The sequence below is a fragment of the Taudactylus pleione genome, unplaced genomic scaffold (genome assembly GCF_031769625.1).
Source record: "Taudactylus pleione unplaced genomic scaffold, aTauple2 ptg000821l, whole genome shotgun sequence".
Taxonomy (NCBI): domain Eukaryota; kingdom Metazoa; phylum Chordata; class Amphibia; order Anura; family Myobatrachidae; genus Taudactylus; species Taudactylus pleione.
In genome coordinates, this window is record NW_028285223.1 from 71,949 (window position 1) to 91,892 (window position 19,944).

A 19,944-nucleotide genomic window follows, 5' to 3' on the forward strand; every position below is an offset into this window, starting at 1 on the left:
AGGAGAACTACAGCTAATGCACTACAGCTAGGAGAACTACACATAGGCGAACTACAGCTAGGAGCACTACAGCTAATGCACTACAGCTGGGAGAACTACAGCTAGGAGAACTACAGCTAGGAGAACTACAGCTAATGCACTACAGCTAGGAGAACTACAGCTAATGCACTACAGCTAGGAGCACTACAGCTAGGAGAACTACAGCTAGGCGCACTACAGCTAGGCGAACTACAGCTAGGCGAACTACAGCTAATGCACTACAGCTAGGCGCACTACAGCTAGGAGAACTACAGCTAGGAGAACTACAGCTAGGAGCACAACAGCTAATGCACTACAGCTAGGCGCACTACAGCTAGGCGAACTACAGCTAATGCACTACAGCTAGGCGCACTACAGCTAGGAGAACTACAGCTAGGCGAACTACAGCTAATGCACTACAGCTAGGCGCACTACAGCTAGGAGAACTACAGCTAGGAGCACAACAGCTAGGAGCACAACAGCTAGGAGAACTACAGCTAATGCACTACAGCTAGGAGAACTACAGCTAATGCACTACAGCTAGGAGAACTACAGCCAAACGTACTACAGCTAGGCGCACTACAGCTAGGAGAACTGCAGCCAAACCTACAACAGCTAGGAGAACTACAGCTAATGCACTACAGCTAGGAGAACTACAGCCAAACGTACTACAGCTAGGAGAACTACAGCTAATGCACTACAGCCAAACCTACTACAGCTAGGAGAACTACAGCTAGGAGAACTACAGCCAAACGTACTACAGCTAGGCGCACTACAGCTAATGCACTACAGCTAGGAGAACTGCAGCCAAACCTACTACAGCTAGGAGAACTACAGCCAATGCACTACAGCTAGGAGAACTACAGCCAAACGTACTACAGCTAGGCGCACTACAGCTAATGCACTACAGCTAGGCACACTACAGCTAGGCCCACTACAGCTAGGAGCACTACAGCCAAACCTATTACAGCTAGGCGCACTACAGCTAATGCACTACAGCTAGGCGCACTACAGCCAAACCTACTACAGCTAATGTACTACAGCTAGGAGAACTACAGCTAATGCACTACAGCTAGGAGAACTACAGCCAAACGTACTACAGCGAGGTGCACTACAGCCAAACGTACTACAGCTAGGAGAACTACAGCTAGGAGAACTACAGCTAGGAGCACTACAGCTAGGCGCACTACAGCTAATGCGCTACAGCTAGGTGCACTACAGCCAAACGTACTACAGCTAATGCACTACAGCTAGGCGCACTACAGCCAAACCTACTACAGCTAATGTACTACAGCTAGGAGAACTACAGCTAATGCACTACAGCTAGGAGAACTACAGCCAAACGTACTACACCGAGGTGCACTACAGCCAAACGTACTACAGCTAGGAGAACTACAGCTAGGAGAACTACAGCTAGGAGAACTACAGCTAGGCGCACTACAGCTAATGCACTACAGCCAGGAGTACCTACAGCGAGACGCAATACAGCTAAACGCACTACAGCTAGACGCAATACAGCTAAACGTACTACAGCTAGGAGCACCTACAGCGAGACGCAATATAGCTAGGTGCACTACAGCTAGGCGCACTACAGCTAATGCACTACAGCTTGGCGCACTACAGCTAATGTACTACAGCTAGGAGCACTACAGCTAATGCACTACAGCTAATGCACTACAGCTGGGCGCACTATAGCCAAACGTACTACAGCTAATGCACTACAGCTAGGAGAACTACAGCTAATGCACTACAGCTAGGAGAACTACAGCCAAACGAACTACAGCTAGGCGCACTACAGCTAATGCAGTACAGCTAGGAGCACCTACAGCCAAACGAACTACAGCTAGGCGCACTACAGCTAATGAACTACAGCTAATGTACTACAGCTAGGAGAACTACAGCTAATGCACTACAGCTAGGAGAACTACAGCCAAACGTACTACAGCTAGGCGCACTACAGCTAATGTACTACAGCTAGGAGAACTACAGCCAAACGTACTACAGCTAGGAGCATTACAGCCAAACGAACTACAGCTAGGCGCTCTACAGCTAATGTACTACAGCTAGGAGAACTAAAGCTAATGCACTACAGCTAGGAGAACTACAGCCAAACGTACTGCAGCTAGGAGAACTACACCTAATGCACTACAGCTAGGCGCACTACAGCTAGGCGCACTACAGCTAATGCACTACAGCTAGGAGCACCTACAGCGAGACGCGATACAGCTAAACGTACTACAGCTAGACGCAATACAGCTAAACGTACTACAGTTTGGAGCACCTACAGCGAGATGCAATACAGCTAGGTGCACTACAGCTAAGCGTACTACAGCTAGGCGCAATACAGCTAGGTGCACTACAGCGAGACGCAATACATCTAGGAGCACTACAGCTAGGAGAACTACAGCTAGGAGAACTACAGCTAGGAGAACTACAGCCAAACCTACTACAGCTAGGCGCACTACAGCTAATGCACTACAGCTAGGCGCACTACAGCCAAACGTACTACAGCTAGGAGCACTACAGCTAGGCGAACTACAGCTAATGCACTACAGCTAGGAGAACTACAGCTAGGAGAACTACAGCCAATGCACTACAGCTAGGAAAACTACAGCTAATGTACTACAGCTAGGAGCACTACAGCTAATGCACTACAGCTAATGCACTACAGCTAGGAGAACTACAGCCAAACGTACTACAGCTAGGAGAACTACAGCTAATGCACTACAGCTAGGTGCACTACAGCTAGGAGAACTACAGCTAGGAGCACTACAGCTAATGCACTACAGCTAGGAGAACTACAGCCAATGCACTACAGCTAGGCGCACTACAGCTAGGAGCACTACAGCTAGGAGAACTACAGCTAGGCGCACTACAGCTAGGCGCACTACAGCCAATACACTACAGCTAGGAGAACATCAGCTAATGCACTACAGCTAGGAGCAGTACAGCTAGGAGAACTACAGCTAATGCACTACAGCTAGGAGAACATCAGCGAATGCACTACAGCTAGGAGAACATCAGCTAATGCACTACAGCCAAACGTACTACAGCTAATGCACTACAGCTAGGAGAACTACAGCTAATGCACTACAGCTAGGAGAACTACAGCTAATGCACTACAGCTAGGAGAACTACAGCTAGGAGCATTGCAGCCAAACGTACTACAGCTAATGCACTACAGCTAGGAGAACTACAGCTAGGAGCACCTACAGCGAGACGCAATACAGCTACGTGCACTACAGCGAGACGCAATACAGCTAGGTGCACTACAGCGAGATGCAATACAGCTAATGCGAACTACAGCTAATGTACTACAGCTAGGCGAACTACAGCTAATGTACTACAGCTAGGCGCACTACAGCTAGGAGCACTACAGCTAGGAGCATTACAGCCAAACGTACTACAGCTAGGAGAACTACAGCTAATGCACTACAGCTAGGAGAACTACAGCCAAACGTACTACAGCTAGGAGAACTACAGCTAATGCACTACAGGTAGGCGCACTACAGCTAATGCACTACAGCTGGGAGCACTACAGCTAGGCGCACTACAGCTAATGCAGTACAGCTAGGACCACCTACAGCGAGACGCGATACAGCTAAACGTACTACAGCTAGACGCACTACAGCTAGACGCAATACAGCTAATCGTACTACAGCTAGGAGAACTACAGCTAGGAGCACATACAGCGAGACGCAATACAGCTAGGTGCACTACAGCGAGACGCAGTACAGCTAATGCAGTACAGCTAGGAGCACCTACAGCCAAACGAACTACAGCTAGGCGCACTACAGCTAGGAGAACTAGAGCTAATGCACTACAGCTAGGAAAACTACAGCCAAACGTACTGCAGCTAGGAGAATTACAGCTAATGCACTACAGCTAGGCGCACTACAGCTAAACGTACTACAGCTAGGAGCACTACAGCTAGGAGCACCTACAGCGAGACGCAATACAGCTAGGAGAACTACAGCTAGGAGCACCTACAGCGAGACGCAATACTGCTAATGCAGTACAGCTAGGAGCACCTACAGCCAAACGAACTTCAGCTAGGCGCACTACAGCTAGGACAACTACAGCTAGGAGAACTACAGCCAAACCTACTACAGCTAGGCGCACTACAGCTAATGCACTACAGCTAGGAGAACTACAGCTAATGTACCACAGCTAGGCGCACTACAGCTAGGAGAACTACAGCTAGGAGCACTACAGCTAGGAGAACTACAGCTAATGCACTACAGCTAGGAGAACTACAGCCAAACGTACTACAGCTAGGCGCACTACAGCTAATGCACTACAGCTAATGCACTACAGCTAGGAGCACTACAGCTAGGCGCACTAAAGCCAAACGTACTACAGCTAATGTACTACAGCTAGGAGAACTACAGCTAGGCGCACTACAGCCAAACGTACTACAGCTAATGTACTACAGCTAGGCGCACTACAGCCAAACGTACTACAGCTAATGCACTACAGCTAGAACTACAGCTAATGCACTACAGCCAAACGTACTACAGCTAGGAGCACTACAGCTAATGCACTACAGCTAGGAGAACTACAGCTAATGCACTACAGCTAGGAGAACTACAGCTAGGCGCACTACAGCCAAACGTACTACAGCTAATGCACTACAGCCAAACGTACTACAGCTAATGCACTACAGCTAGGAGAACTACTGCCAAACGTACTACAGCTAGGAGAACTACAGCTAATGCACTACAGCTAGGCGCACTACAGCTGGGAGCACTACAGCTAGGCGCACTACAGCTAATGCACTACAGCTAGGACCACCTACAGCGAGACGCGATACAGCTAAACGTACTACAGCTAGACGCACTACAGCTAGACGCAATACAACTAAATGTACTACAGCTAGGAGAACTACAGCTAGGCGCACTACAGCCAAACGTACTACAGCTAATGTACTACAGCTAGGCGCACTACAGCCAAACGTACTACAGCTAATGTACTACAGCTAGGCGCACTACAGCCAAACGTACTACAGCTAGAACTACAGCTAATGCACTACAGCCAAACGTACTACAGCTAGGAGCACTACAGCTAGGCGCACTACAGCCAAATGTACTACAGCTAGGCGCACTACAGCTAATGCACTACAGCCAAACGTACTACAGCTAATGCACTACAGCTAGGAGAACTACAGCTAATGCACTACAGCTAGGAGAACTACTGCCAAACGTACTACAGCTAGGAGAACTACAGCTAATGCACTACAGCTAGGCGCACTACAGCTGGGAGCACTACAGCTAGGCGCACTACAGCTAATGCACTACAGCTAGGACCACCTACAGCGAGACGCGATACAGCTAAACGTACTACAGCTAGACGCACTACAGCTAGACGCAATACAACTAAATGTACTACAGCTAGGAGAACTACAGCTAATGCACTACAGCTAGGAAAACTACAGCCAAACGTACTGCAGCTAGGAGAACTACAGCTAATGCACTACAGCTAGGCGCACTACAGCTAGGCGTACTACAGCGAAACGTACTACAGCTAGGAGAACTACAGCTAGGAGCACCTACAGCGAGACGCAATACAGCTAGGTGCACTACAGCGAGACGCAATACAGCTAATGCAGTACAGCTAGGAGCACCTACAGCCAAACGAACTACAGCTAGGAGAACTACAGCTAATGCACTACAGCTAGGAAAACTACAGCCAAACGTACTGCAGCTAGGAGAACTACAGCTAATGCACTACAGCTAGGCGCACTACAGCTAGGCGTACTACAGCGAAACGTACTACAGCTAGGAGAACTACAGCTAGGAGCACCTACAGCGAGACGCAATACAGCTAGGAGCACTACAGCTAGGAGCACCTACAGCGAGACGCAATACAGCTAGGAGAACTACAGCTAGGAGCACCTACAGCGAGACGCAATACAGCTAATGCAGTACAGCTAGGAGCACCTACAGCCGAACGAACTACAGCTAGGCGCACTACAGCTAATGCACTACAGCTAGGAGCACCTACAGCGAGACGCGATACAGCTAGGAGAACTACAGCTAGGAGCACCTACAGCGAGACGCAATACAGCTAATGCAGTACAGCTAGGAGCACCTACAGCCGAACGAACTACAGCTAGGCGCACTACAGCTAGGCGCACTACAGCTAGGACAACTACAGCTAGGACAACTACAGCCAAACCTACTACAGCTAGGCGCACTACAGCTAATGCACTACAGCTAGGCGCACTACAGCTAGGAGAACTACAGCTAATGTACTACAGCTAGGCGCACTACAGCTAGGAGCACTACAGCTAGGAGCACTACAGCTAGGAGAACTACAGCTAGGAGCACTACAGCTAGGAGCACTACAGCTAGGAGAACTACAGCTAGGAGAACTACAGCTAAACATACTACAGCTAGGCGCACTACAGCTAATGCACTACAGCCTAACGTACTACAGCTATTGTACTACAGCTAGGAGAACTACAGCTAATGCACTACAGCTAGGCGCACTACAGCTAGACGCACTACAGCTAGGAGAACTACAGCTAATGCACTACAGCTAGGAGCACTACAGCTAGGCGCACTAAAGCCAAACGTACTACAGCTAATGTACTACAGCTAGGAGAACTACAGCTAGGCGCACTACAGCCAAATGTACTACAGCTAATGTACTACAGCTAGGCGCACTACAGCCAAACGTACTACAGCTAATGCACTACAGCTAGGCGCACTACAGCTAGGTGCACTACAGCCAAACGTACTACAGCTAATGTACTACAGCTAGAACTACAGCTAATGCACTACAGCCAAACGTACTACAGCTAATGTACTACAGCTAGGAGCACTACAGCTAATGCACTACAGCTAGGAGAACTACAGCTAGGAGAACTACAGCTAATGCACTACAGCTAGGAGAACTACAGCTAGGCGCACTACAGCCAAACGTACTACAGCTAGGAGAACTACAGCTAGGCGCACTACAGCCAAATGTACTACAGCTAATGTACTACAGCTAATGTACTACAGCTAGGAGAACTACAGCTAATGCACTACAGCTAGGAGAACTACTGCCAAACGTACTACAGCTAGGAGAACTACAGCTAGGCGCACTACAGCTAGGAGAACTAAAGCTAATGCTGTAGTACGCCTAGCTGTAGTGCTTCAAGCTGTAGAAAGTTTATCTGTAGTGCGCCCCGCTGAAATGCTTCTAGCTATAGTACATTTAGCTGTGGTGCTCCAAGCTGTAGTGCTCCTAGCTGTAGAAAGTTTTGCTGTAGTGCATTAGCTGTAGTGCCCCAAGCTGTAGTGCGCCTAGCTGTAGTACATTTGGCTTTAGTGCGCCTAGCTGTAGTTCTCCTAGCTGTAGTACTTTGGCTGTAGTGCACCTAGCTGTAGTACGTCTAGCTGAAATGCTCCTAGCTGTAGTGCTTCTAGCTATAGAAAGTTTAGCAGCTACAGCTAATGCACTACAGCTAGGCGCAATACAGCTAGGCGCACTACAGCTAGGTGCACTACAGCCAAAGTACTACAGCTAATGTACTACAGCTAGGAGAACTACAGCTAGGCGCACTACAGCCAAACGTACTATAGCTAATGTACTACAGCTAGGAGCACTACAGCCAAACGTACTACAGCTAATGCACTACAGCTAATGCACTACAGCCATACGTACTACAGCTAATGTAGTACAGCTAGGAGAACTACAGCTAATGCACTACAGCTAGGAGAACTACAGCTAATGCACTACAGCTAGGAGAACTACAGCTAGGCGCACTACAGCCAAACCTACTACAGCTAGGAGAACTACAGCCAAATGTACTACAGCTAATGTACTACAGCTAGGAGAACTACAGCTAGGAGAACTACAGCTAATGGACTACAGCTAGGCGCACTACAGCCAAACGTACTACAGCTAATGTACTACAGCTAGGAGAACTACAGCTAATGCACTACAGCTAGGAGAACTACAGCTAATGCACTACAGCCAAACCTACTACAGCTAGGAGAACTACAGCCAATGCACTACAGCTAGGAGAACTACAGCCAAACGTACTACAGCTAGGCGCACTACAGCTAATGCACTACAGCTAGGAGAACTACAGCTAATGGACTACAGCTAGGCGCACTACAGCCAAACGTACTACAGCTAATGTACTACAGCTAGGAGAACTACAGCTAATGCACTACAGCTAGGAGAACTACAGCTAATGCACTACAGCTAGGAGAACTACAGCTAGGCGCACTACAGCCAAACCTACTACAGCTAGGAGAACTACAGCCAAATGTACTACAGCTAATGCACTACAGCTAGGCGCACTACAGCTGGGAGCACTACAGCTAGGCGTACTACAGCTAATGCACTACAGCTAGGCGCACTACAGCTAATGCACTACAGGTAGGAGAACTACTGCCAAACGTACTACAGCTAGGAGAACTACAGCTAATGCACTACAGCTAGGCGCACTACAGCTGGGAGCACTACAGCTAGGCGTACTACAGCTATTGTACTACAGCTAGACGCACTACAGCTAGGAGAACTACAGCTAATGCTGTAGTACGCCTAGCTGTAGTGCTTCAAGGTGTAGAAAGTTTATCTGTAGTGCGCCTAGCTGAAATGCTTCTAGCTATAGTACATTTAGCTATAGGGCGCCTAGCTGTAGTGCTCCAAGCTGTAGTGCTCCTAGCTGTAGAAAGTTTTGCTGTAGTGCATTAACTGTAGTGCCCCAAGCTGTAGTGCACCTAGCTGTAGTACGTCTAGCTGAAATGCTCCTAGCTGTAGTGCTTCTAGCTACAGAAAGTTTAGCAGCTACAGCTAATGCACTACAGCTAGGCGCACTACAGCTAAACATACTACAGCTAGGCGCACTACAGCTAATGCACTACAGCCAAACGTACTACAGCTAATGCACTACAGCTAGGAGAACTACAGCTAATGCACTACAGGTAGGAGAACTACAGCTAATGCACTACAGCTAGGAGCACTACAGCTAGGAGAACTACAGCTAGGCGCACTACAGCTAGGCGAACTACAGCTAGGCGAACTACAGCTAATGCACTACAGCTAGGAGTACTACAGCTAATGCACTACAGCTAGGAGAACTACAGCTAGGAGAACTACAGCTAGGCGCACTACAGCCAAACGTACTACAGCTAGGAGAACTACAGCTAGGCGCACTACAGCCAAATGTTCTACAGCTAGGCGCAATACAGCTAATGCACTACAGCCAAACGTACTACAGCTAATGTACTACAGCTAGGAGAACTACTGCCAAACGTACTACAGCTAGGAGAACTACAGCTAATGCACTACAGCTAGGCGCACTACAGCTGGGAGCACTACAGCTAGGAGAACTACAGCCAATGCACTACAGCTAGGCGCACTACAGCTAGGAGAACTACAGCTAGGAGCACTACAGCTAGGAGCACTACAGCTAGGAGCACTACAGCTAGGAGCACTACAGCTAGGAGAACTACAGCTAGGAGAACTACAGCTAGGAGAACTACAGCTAATGCACTACAGCCTAACGTACTACAGCTAATGCACTACAGCTAGGCGCACTACAGCTAGACGCACTACAGCTAGGAGAACTACAGCTAATGCACTACAGCTAGGAGCACTACAGCTAGGCGCACTAAAGCCAAACGTACTACAGCTAATGTACTACAGCTAGGAGAACTACAGCTAGGCGCACTACAGCCAAATGTACTACAGCTAATGTACTACAGCTAGAACTACAGCTAATGCACTACAGCCAAACGTACTACAGCTAATGTACTACAGCTAGGAGCACTACAGCTAATGCACTACAGCTAGGAGAACTACAGCTAGGAGAACTACAGCTAATGCACTACAGCTAGGAGAACTACAGCTAGGCGCACTACAGCCAAATGTACTACAGCTAATGTACTACAGCTAGGAGAACTACAGCTAATGCACTACAGCTAGGAGAACTACTGCCAAACGTACTACAGCTAGGAGAACTACAGCTAATGCACTACAGCTAGGCGCACTACAGCTGGGAGCACTACAGCTAGGCGCACTACAGCTAATGCACTACAGCTAGGACCACCTACAGCGAGACGCGATACAGCTAAACGCACTACAGCTAGACGCAATACAACTAAATGTACTACAGCTAGGAGAACTACAGCTAGGCGCACTACAGCTAGGAGCACTACAGCTGGGCGCACTACAGCTAGGAGAACTAAAGCTAATGCACTACAGCTAGGAGAACTACTGCCAAACGTACTACAGCTAGGAGAACTACAGCTAATGCACTACAGCTAGGCGCACTACAGCTGGGAGCACTACAGCTAGGCGCACTACAGCTAATGCACTACAGCTAGGACCACCTACAGCGAGACGCGATACAGCTAAACGCACTACAGCTAGACGCAATACAACTAAATGTACTACAGCTAGGAGAACTACAGCTAGGCGCACTACAGCTAGGAGCACTACAGCTGGGCGCACTACAGCTAGGAGAACTAAAGCTAATGCTGTAGTACGCCTAGCTGTAGTGCTTCAAGCTGTAGAAAGTTTATCTGTAGTGCGCCTCGCTGAAATGCTTCTAGCTATAGTACATTTAGCTGTGGTGCGCCTAGCTGTAGTGCTCCAAGCTGTAGTGCTCCTAGCTGTAGAAAGTTTTGCTGTAGTGCATTAGCTGTAGTGCCCCAAGCTGTAGTGCACCTAGCTGTAGTGCGCCTAGCTGTAGTACATTTGGCTGTAGTGCACCTAGCTGTAGTACGTCTAGCTGAAATGCTCCTAGCTGTAGTGCTTCTAGCTATAGAAAGTTTAGCAGCTACAGCTAATGCACTACAGCTAGGCGCAATACAGCTAGGCGCACTACAGCTAGGTGCACTACAGCCAAAGTACTACAGCTAATGTACTACAGCTAGGAGAACTACAGCTAGGCGCACTACAGCCAAATGTACTACAGCTAGGCGCACTACAGCTAATGCACTACAGCCAAACGTACTACAGCTAATGTACTACAGCTAGGAGCACTACAGCTAGGCGCACTACAGCTAATGCACTACAGCTAAACGCACTACAGCGAGGCGCACTACAGCTAGGAGCACTACAGCTAAACTTTCTATAGCTAGAAGCACTACAGCTAGGAGGACTACAGCTAAACTTTCTACAGCTAGGCGCACTACAGCAGGGTGCACTACAGCTAGGAGCACTACAGCTAATGCACTACAGCTAAACTTTCTATAGCTAGAAGCACTACAGCTGTGAGCATTTCAGCTAGACGTACTACAGCTAAACTTTCTACAGCTAGGTGCACTACAGCTAGGTGGACTACAACTAATGCTCTACAGCTAAACTTTCTACAGCTAGGAGCACCACAGTTAGGTGCACTACAGCTAAACTTTCTATAGCTAGGAGCACTACAGCTAATGCACTACAGCAAAACGTTCTACAGCTAGGTACACTACAGCTAATGCTCTACAGCTAGGCGCACTACAGCTAAACTTTCTATAGCTAGAAGCACTACAGCTAAATATACTACAGCTAATTCTTCACCAGGGAAATAATTCTTCTGTCATCCACCACAGTTGTTTTCCGTGGTCTTCCGGCGCTTTTGGTGTTGCTGAGCTCTCCGGTGCGTTCTTTCTTTTTAAGAATGTTCCAAACAGCAAAAACATTAGGTGTGGCCAAATCAACTATCTCTCTGATGGGTTTGTTTTGATTTTTCAGCCTAATGGTGGCTTGCTTCACTGATAGTGACAGCTCTTTAGATCTCATATTGAGAGTCGACAGCAACTGATTCCAAATGCAAATGTCACACCTAGAATCAACTCCAGACCTTTTACCTGCTTAATTGATAATGAAATAATGAGGGAATAGCTCACACCTGTCCATGAAATAGCTTTTGAGTTGATAGTCCCATTACTTTTGGCCCCTTAAAAAGTGGGAGGCACATATAGAAACCGTTGTAATTCCTACACCGTTCACCTGATTTGGATGTAATTACCCTCAAATTAAATCTGAAAGTCTGCAGGTAAAACACATCTTGTTTGTTTCATTTCACAGCCATTGTGGTGGTGAATAGAGGCCAAAATATGAAAATTCTGTCACTGTCCCAATATTTATGCACCTGACTGTATCTCTGTATATTCATTATCCATTCTTCTCTCTTGTGACTCTTTGACCACCTGAACAATGACTGTTGTCTTCTCTAATAGCATTCTCTGTCTGCCCCTCTCTGTCCCTGTACTGTCCGTTCTGCCCTCATACTAACCGTATATATCTTTGTCTCCCGTGATTCATATCTGTTCATCACCTCTTTTCAAATTCAGCAGTATGTTCCTGACTCCTTCTTGTCTTGTCTCTCAGACTGGCAGAAGCTGGCACACATCAGCCAGGATGCCCCGAGGCAGTGACATGAGATCTCCAGGTACAAAATTATCTTCAGGATGTCCTACAATGCTCCTTATGCTCAAGTCTTTCTGGATGTAATGTATGTGAATGAAAGATATATAAATCAGTTATTTTGGCAACTGGACGTGGAGAAAGAAGGTTCATTAGCACGATTTTATATGGTCCATCATACAGATTCCACACGCTCCACTTTATAAATGGTCCATCAGCCAGATTCTACAAGCTCTTTTGATAAATGATATATCTGCCAGATTCCCACAGCCTTCACTGATACTTCAACATCAAACTTCTTCCATAAACTACAGTGATACAAGGACTATCGGGCAGATTACCATAAGCTCCATTGATACATGGTCTGTCAGACTTATTCCACAAGTTCCAGTGATTTACGGACTATCGGACAGATTCCCACAAACTTCATTGATACAAGGTCCTTCAGCCAGATTTCCTCAAGCTATACTCATACATGGTACATCAAACAGATTACACAAACTCCACAGATACTTAGTCCATCAGAAAGATTTCCAAAGGCTCTACTGATACATCGACCATCAAATAAAGATAAATATCTAGTGATACAACATTTAGCTCCTGATGAATATGGTGCTATTGTCCTTTTTTTATAAAATTATGAAAACTTTTTTTTTAATGCTTGAATAAGTTTGTGGACATTTTTTTTTTACTGTGTGGTGGGAATGAAGAACTGGACATATCACAGTATCCACAAGTTATGCTCCCTCCCCTTAGTGATAGACCCTGCATCACACCCCTCTTTCTATAGTATTTTTTTGTGTTTATGGGATTATTGGTTGGTTAGTGGACTCTGAGGCTGCCGGCTCCTCAGCAGTGAATCATACCAACAACTGTAGTAATTCCAGTATGTGTTAATAACATAAGGAAAAGAGGGTAACTTCAAGGTAAAGTTATCTCCTGCCACAGATGAGGGTCACCACTAGAGGGCGTAACTGAAACTAAATGTTTCCTTCCTTCCACTCAGGCTACAGATTAGACTGATTTTGGGAGGATGATGGGAATATTCCATAACATTTTAATTGCGTCAGTGTAAGAATGTTTTATGTGATCTTCTCGTTATTTCTAAGAAGTTTTATTTGTAATCTACGTTGGCAATGAGGGATTTAATGAGCCAATGTTTTTCATGATCACTCTTCAAACAATTAAAATTATCTATAACCTTACAATATGTATGTGTTTAATGTTTTAGAGTCTACTTTGAGACATAAGCCAGGAAGTTAGTAATACAGGGGTTATATGAGCAAGTACATTTCACATGGAAAGAATTTGTGGTTCCAATGTGAAACAAAAGTGATTGAAAATCCTTTATCTAAACAAAAATCCAGTCCTGTCAATCATTGAGCGAGAGAGAATCCAGGTCACCCTGGACTCAACCGACCAGACAGGGCATAGCTATAGTCACACACAGAGGGCAGTAACAGGGCAGAAGCTGGATACTCCCCTCATAGCTATAGTCACACACAGAGGGTAGTAACAGGGCAGAAGCTGGATCCTTCCCTCATAGCTATAGTCACACACAGAGGGCAGTAACAGGGCAGAAGCTGGATCCTTCCCTCATAGCTATAGTCACACACAGAGGGCAGTAACATGGCAGAACCTGGAACCTCCCATCATAGCTATAGTCACACACAGAGGGCAGTAACAGGGCAGAAGCTGGATACTCCCCTCATAGCTATAGTCACACACAGAGGGTAGTAACAGGGCAGAAGCTGGAACCTTCCCTCATAGCTATAGTCACACACAGAGGGCAGTAACAGGGCAGAAGCTGGAACCTCCCATCATAGCTATAGTCACACACAGAGGGCAGTAACAGGGCAGAAGCTGGATCCACCCCTCATAGCTATAGACACACACAGAGGGCAGTAACAGGGCAGAAGCTGGATCCTTCCCTCATAGCTATAGTCACATACAGAGGGCAGTAACCGGGCAGAAGCTGGATCCTTCCCTCATAGCTATAGTCACACACAGAGGGCAGTAACAGGGCAGAAGCTGGAACCTTCCCTCATAGCTATAGTCACACACAGAGGGTAGTAACAGGGCAGAAGCTGGAACCTCCCATCATAGCTATAGTCACACACAGAGGGCAGTAACAGGGCAGAAGCTGGATCCACCCCTCATAGCTCTAGTCACACACAGAGGGCAGTAACAGGGCAGAAGCTGGATCCTTCCCTCATATCTATAGTCACACACAGAGGGCAGTAACAGGACAGAAGCTGGATACTCCCCTCATAGCTATAGTCACACACAGAGGGCAGTAACAGGGCAGAAGCTGGAACCTCCCATCATAGCTATAGTCACACACAGAGGGCAGTAACAGGGCAGAAGCTGGATCCACCCCTCATAGCTATAGACACACACAGAGGGCAGTAACAGGGCAGAAGCTGGATCCTTCCCTCATAGCTATAGTCACATACAGAGGGCAGTAACCGGGCAGAAGCTGGATCCTTCCCTCATAGCTATAGTCACACACAGAGGGCAGTAACAGGGCAGAAGCTGGAACCTTCCCTCATAGCTATAGTCACACACAGAGGGTAGTAACAGGGCAGAAGCTGGAACCTCCCATCATAGCTATAGTCACACACAGAGGGCAGTAACAGGGCAGAAGCTGGATCCACCCCTCATAGCTATAGACACACACAGAGGGCAGTAACAGGGCAGAAGCTGGATCCTTCCCTCATATCTATAGTCACACACAGAGGGCAGTAACAGGACAGAAGCTGGATACTCCCCTCATAGCTATAGTCACACACAGAGGGCAGTAACAGGGCAGAAGCTGGATCCACCCCTCATAGCTATAGTCACACACAGAGGGCAGTAACAGGGCAGAAGCTGGATCCTTCCCTCATAGCTATAGTCACACACAGAGGGCAGTAACAGGGCAGAAGCTGGATCCACCCCTCATAGCTATAGTCACACACAGAGGGCAGTAACAGGGCAGAAGCTGGATCCTTCCCTCATAGCTATAGTCACACACAGAGGGCAGTAACAGGGCAGAAGCTGGAACCTTCCCTCATAGCTATAGTCACACACAGAGGGCAGTAACATGGCAGAAGCTGGATCCTTCCCTCATAGCTATAGTCACACACAGAGGGCAGTAACAGGGCAGAAGCTGGATCCTTCCCTCATAGCTATAGTCACACACAGAGGGCATAGCTATAGTCACACACAGAGGGCAGTAACAGGGCAGAAGCTGGATCCTTCCCTCATAGCTATAGTCACACACAGAGGGCATAGCTATAGTCACACACAGAGGGCAGTAACAGGGCAGAAGCTGGATCCTTCCCTCATAGCTATAGTCACACACAGAGGGCAGTAACAGGGCAGAAGCTGGATCCTTCCCTCATAGCTATAGTCACACACAGAGGGCATAGCTATAGTCACACACAGAGGGCAGTAACAGGGCAGAAGCTGGATCCTTCCCTCATAGCTATAGTCACACACAGAGGGCATAGCTATAGTCACACACAGAGGGCAGTAACAGGGCAGAAGCTGGATCCTTCCCTCATAGCTATAGTCACACACAGAGGGCAGTAACAGGGCAGAAGCTGGATCCTTCTCATAGCTATAGTCACACACAGAGGGCAGTAACATGGCAGAAGCTGGATCCTTCCCTCATAGCTATAGTCACACACAGAGGGCAGTAACAGGGCAGAAGCTGGATCCTTCCCTCATAGCTATAGTCACACACAGAGGGCAGTAACAGGGCAGAAGCTGGAACCTTCCCTCATAGCTATAGTCACACACAGAGGGCAGTAACAGGGCAGAAGCTGGAACCTTCCCTCATAGCTATAGTCACACACAGAGGGCAGTAACAGGGCAGAAGCTGGATCCTTCCCTCATAGCTACAGTCACATACAGAGGGCAGTAACAGGGCAGAAGCTGGAACCTCCCATCATAGCTATAGTCACACACAAAGGGCAGTAACAGGGCAGAAGCTGGATCCACCCCTCATAGCTATAGACACACACAGAGGGCAGTAACAGGGCAGAAGCTGGATCCTTCCCTCATAGCTATAGTCACACACAGGGCAGTAACAGGGCAGAAGCTGGATCCTTCCCTCATAGCTATAGTCACACACAGAGGGCAGTAACAGGGCAGAAGCTGGATCCTTCCCTCATAGCTATAGTCACACACAGAGGGCATAGCTATAGTCACACACAGAGGGCAGTAACATGGCAGAAGCTGGATCCTTCCCTCATAGCTATAGTCACACACAGAGGGCAGTAACAGGGCAGAAGCAGGAACCTTCCCTCATAGCTATAGTCACACACAGAGGGCAGTAACAGGGCAGAAGCTGGAACCTTCTCTCATAGCTATAGTCACACACAGAGGGCAGTAACAGGGCACAGGCTGGTACCTTCCCTCATAGCTATAGTCACACACAGAGGGCAGTAACAGGGCAGAAGCTGGATCCTCCCCTCATAGCTATAGTCACACACAGAGGGCAGTAAAAGGGCAGAAGCTGGATCCTTCCATCATAGCTACAGTCACACACAGAGGGCAGTAACAGGGCAGACGCTGGAACCTTCCCTCATAGCTACAGTCACACACAGAGGGCAGTAACAGCGCAGAAGCTGGATCCTTCCCTCATAGCTATAGTCACACACACAGGGCAGTAACAGGGCAGAAGCTGGAACCTTCCCTCAAAGCTATAGTCACACACACAGGGCAGTAACAGGGCAGAAGCTGGATCCACCCCTCATAGCGATAGTCACACACAGAGGGCAGTAACAGGGCACAGGCTGGTACCTTCCCTCATAGCTATAGTCACACACAGAGGGCAGTAACAGAGCACCTTCCCTCATAGCTACAGTCACACACAGAGGGCAGTAACAGGGCAGAAACTGGAACCTTCCCTCATAGCTATAGTCACACACAGAGGGCAGTAACAGGGCAGAAGCTCGATCCTTCCCTCATAGCTACAGTCACACACAGAGGGCAGTAACAGGGCAGGAACTGGAACCTTCCCTCATAGCTATAGTCACACACAGAGGGCAGTAACAGGGCAGAAGCTGGATCCTCCCCTCATAGCTATAGTCACACACAGAGGGCAGTAACAGGGCAGAAGCTGGAACCTTCCCTCATAGCTATAGTCACACACAGAGGGCAGTAACAGGGCAGAAGCTGAAACCTTCCCTCAAAGCTATAGTCACACACACAGGGCAGTAACAGGGCAGAAGCTGGATCCACCCCTCATAGCGATAGTCACACACAGAGGGCAGTAACAGGGCAGAAGCTGGAACCTTCCCTCATAGCTATAGTCACACACAGAGGGCAGTAACAGGGCAGAAGCTGGATCCTTCCCTCATAGCTACAGTCACACACAGAGGGCAGTAACAGGGCAGAAGCTGGAACCTCCCCTCATAGCTATAGTCACACACAGAGGGCAGTAACAGGGCAGAAGCTGGAACCTTCCCTCATAGCTATAGTCACACACAGAGGGCAGTAACAGGGCAGAAGCTGGATCCTTCCCTCATAGCTATAGTCACACACAGAGGGCAGTAACAGGGCAGAAGCTGTATCCTTCCCTCATAGCTATAGTCACACACAGAGGGCAGTAACAGCAGAAGCTGGATCCTTCCCTCATAGCTTTAGTCACACACAGAGGGCAGTAACAGGGCTGCAGCTGGAACCTTCTCTCATAGCTATAGTCACACACAGAGGGCAGTAACAGGGCAGAAGCTGGATCCTTCCCTCATAGCTATAGTCACACACAGAGGGCAGTAACAGGGCAGAAGCTGGATCCTTCCCTCATAGCTACAGTCACATACAGAGGGCAGTAACAGGGCAGAAGCTGGAACCTTCTCTCATAGCTATAGTCACACACAGAGGGCAGTAACAGGGCAGAAGCTGGAACCTTCCCTCATAGCTATAGTCACACACAGAGGGCAGTAACAGGGCAGAAGCTGGATCCTTCCCTCATAGCTATAGTCACACACAGAGGGCAGTAACAGGGCAGAAGATGGATCCTTCCCTCATAGCTATAGTCACACACAGAGGGCAGTAACAGGGCAGAAGCTGGATCCTCCCCTCATAGCTACAGTCACACACAGAGGGCAGTAACAGGGCAGAAGCTGGATCCTTCCCTCATAGCTATAGTCACACACAGAGGGCAGTAACAGGGCAGAAGCAGGAACCTTCCCTCATAGCTACAGTCCAACACATAGGGCATTAACAGGGCTGCAGCTGGATCCTCCCCTCATAGCTATAGTCACACACAGAGGGCAGTAACAGGGCAGAAGCTGGATCCTTCCCTCATAGCTATAGTCACACACAGAGGGCATAGCTATAGTCACACACAGAGGGCAGTAACAGGGCAGTCGCTGGAACCTTCCCTCATAGCTATAGTCACACACAGAGGGCAGTAACAGGGCAGAAGCTGGATCCTTCCCTCATAGCTATAGTCACACACAGAGGGCAGTAACAGCAGAAGCTGGATCCTTCCCTCATAGCTACAGTCACACACAGAGGGCAGTAACAGGGCAGAAGCTGGAACCTTCCCTCATAGCTATAGTCACACACAGAGGGCAGTAACAGGGCAGAAGCTGGAGCCTTCCCTCATAGCTATAGTCACACACAGAGGGCAGTAACAGGGCACAGGCTGGTACCTTCCCTCATAGCTACAGTCACACACAGAGGGCAGTAACAGGGCAGAAGCTGGATCCTTCCCTCATAGCTATAGTCACACACAGAGGGCATAGCTATAGTCACACACAGAGGGCAGTAACAGGGCAGAAGCTGGATCCTTCCCTCATAGCTATAGTCACACACAGAGGGCAGTAACAGGGCAGAAGCTGGAACCTCCCCTCATAGCTATAGTCACACACAGAGGGCAGTAACAGGGCAGAAGCTGGATCCTCCCCTCATAGCTATAGTCACACACAGAGGGCAGTAACAGGGCAGAAGCTGGAGCCTTCCCTCATAGCTATAGTCACACACAGAGGGCAGTAACAGGGCAGAAGCTGGAGCCTTCCCTCATAGCTACAGTCACATACAGAGGGCAGTAACAGGGCAGAAGCTGGATCCTTCCCTCATAGCTATAGTCACACACAGGGGGCAGTAACAGGGCAGAAGCTGGAACCTCCCCTCATAGCTATAGTCACACACAGAGGGCAGTAACAGGGCAGAAGCTGGATCCTTCCCTCATAGCTATAGTCACACACAGAGGGCAGTAACAGGGCAGAAGCTGGAACCTTCCCTCATAGCTATAGTCACACACAGAGGGCAGTAACAGGGCAGAATCTGGATCCTTCCCTCATAGCTACAGTCACACACAGAGGGCAGTAACAGGGCAGAAGCTGGAACCTTCCCTCATAGCTACAGTCACACACAGAGGGCAGTAACAGGGCAGAAGCTGGATCCTTCCCTCATAGCTATAGTCACACACAGAGGGCAGTAACAGGGCAGAAGCTGGAACCTTCCCTCATGGCTATAGTCACACACAGAGGGCAGTAACAGGGCAGAAGCTGGATCCTTCCCTCATAGCTATAGTCACACACAGAGGGCAGTAACAGGGCAGAAGCT

The 19,944-nt window shown here is 48.4% G+C and overlaps 1 protein-coding gene across 3 annotated transcripts in view; it reads left to right on the top strand.

The window, feature by feature from the left end:
• Positions 1-19,944, top strand: part of LOC148474673 (uncharacterized) — a 202,278-nt gene that overhangs the window by 62,113 nt on the left and 120,221 nt on the right. For 2 of the 3 annotated variants that reach the window (XM_088458272.1, XM_088458274.1), the window contains one exon: positions 12,343-13,567. In XM_088458272.1, the coding sequence (XP_088314398.1) occupies positions 12,343-12,389 (47 nt within the window). In that variant the 3' untranslated portion in view covers positions 12,390-13,567. Of the gene's footprint in view, positions 1-12,342; positions 13,568-19,944 lie in introns of those variants that run through there. The other variant, XM_088458273.1, reaches the window with a different exon arrangement.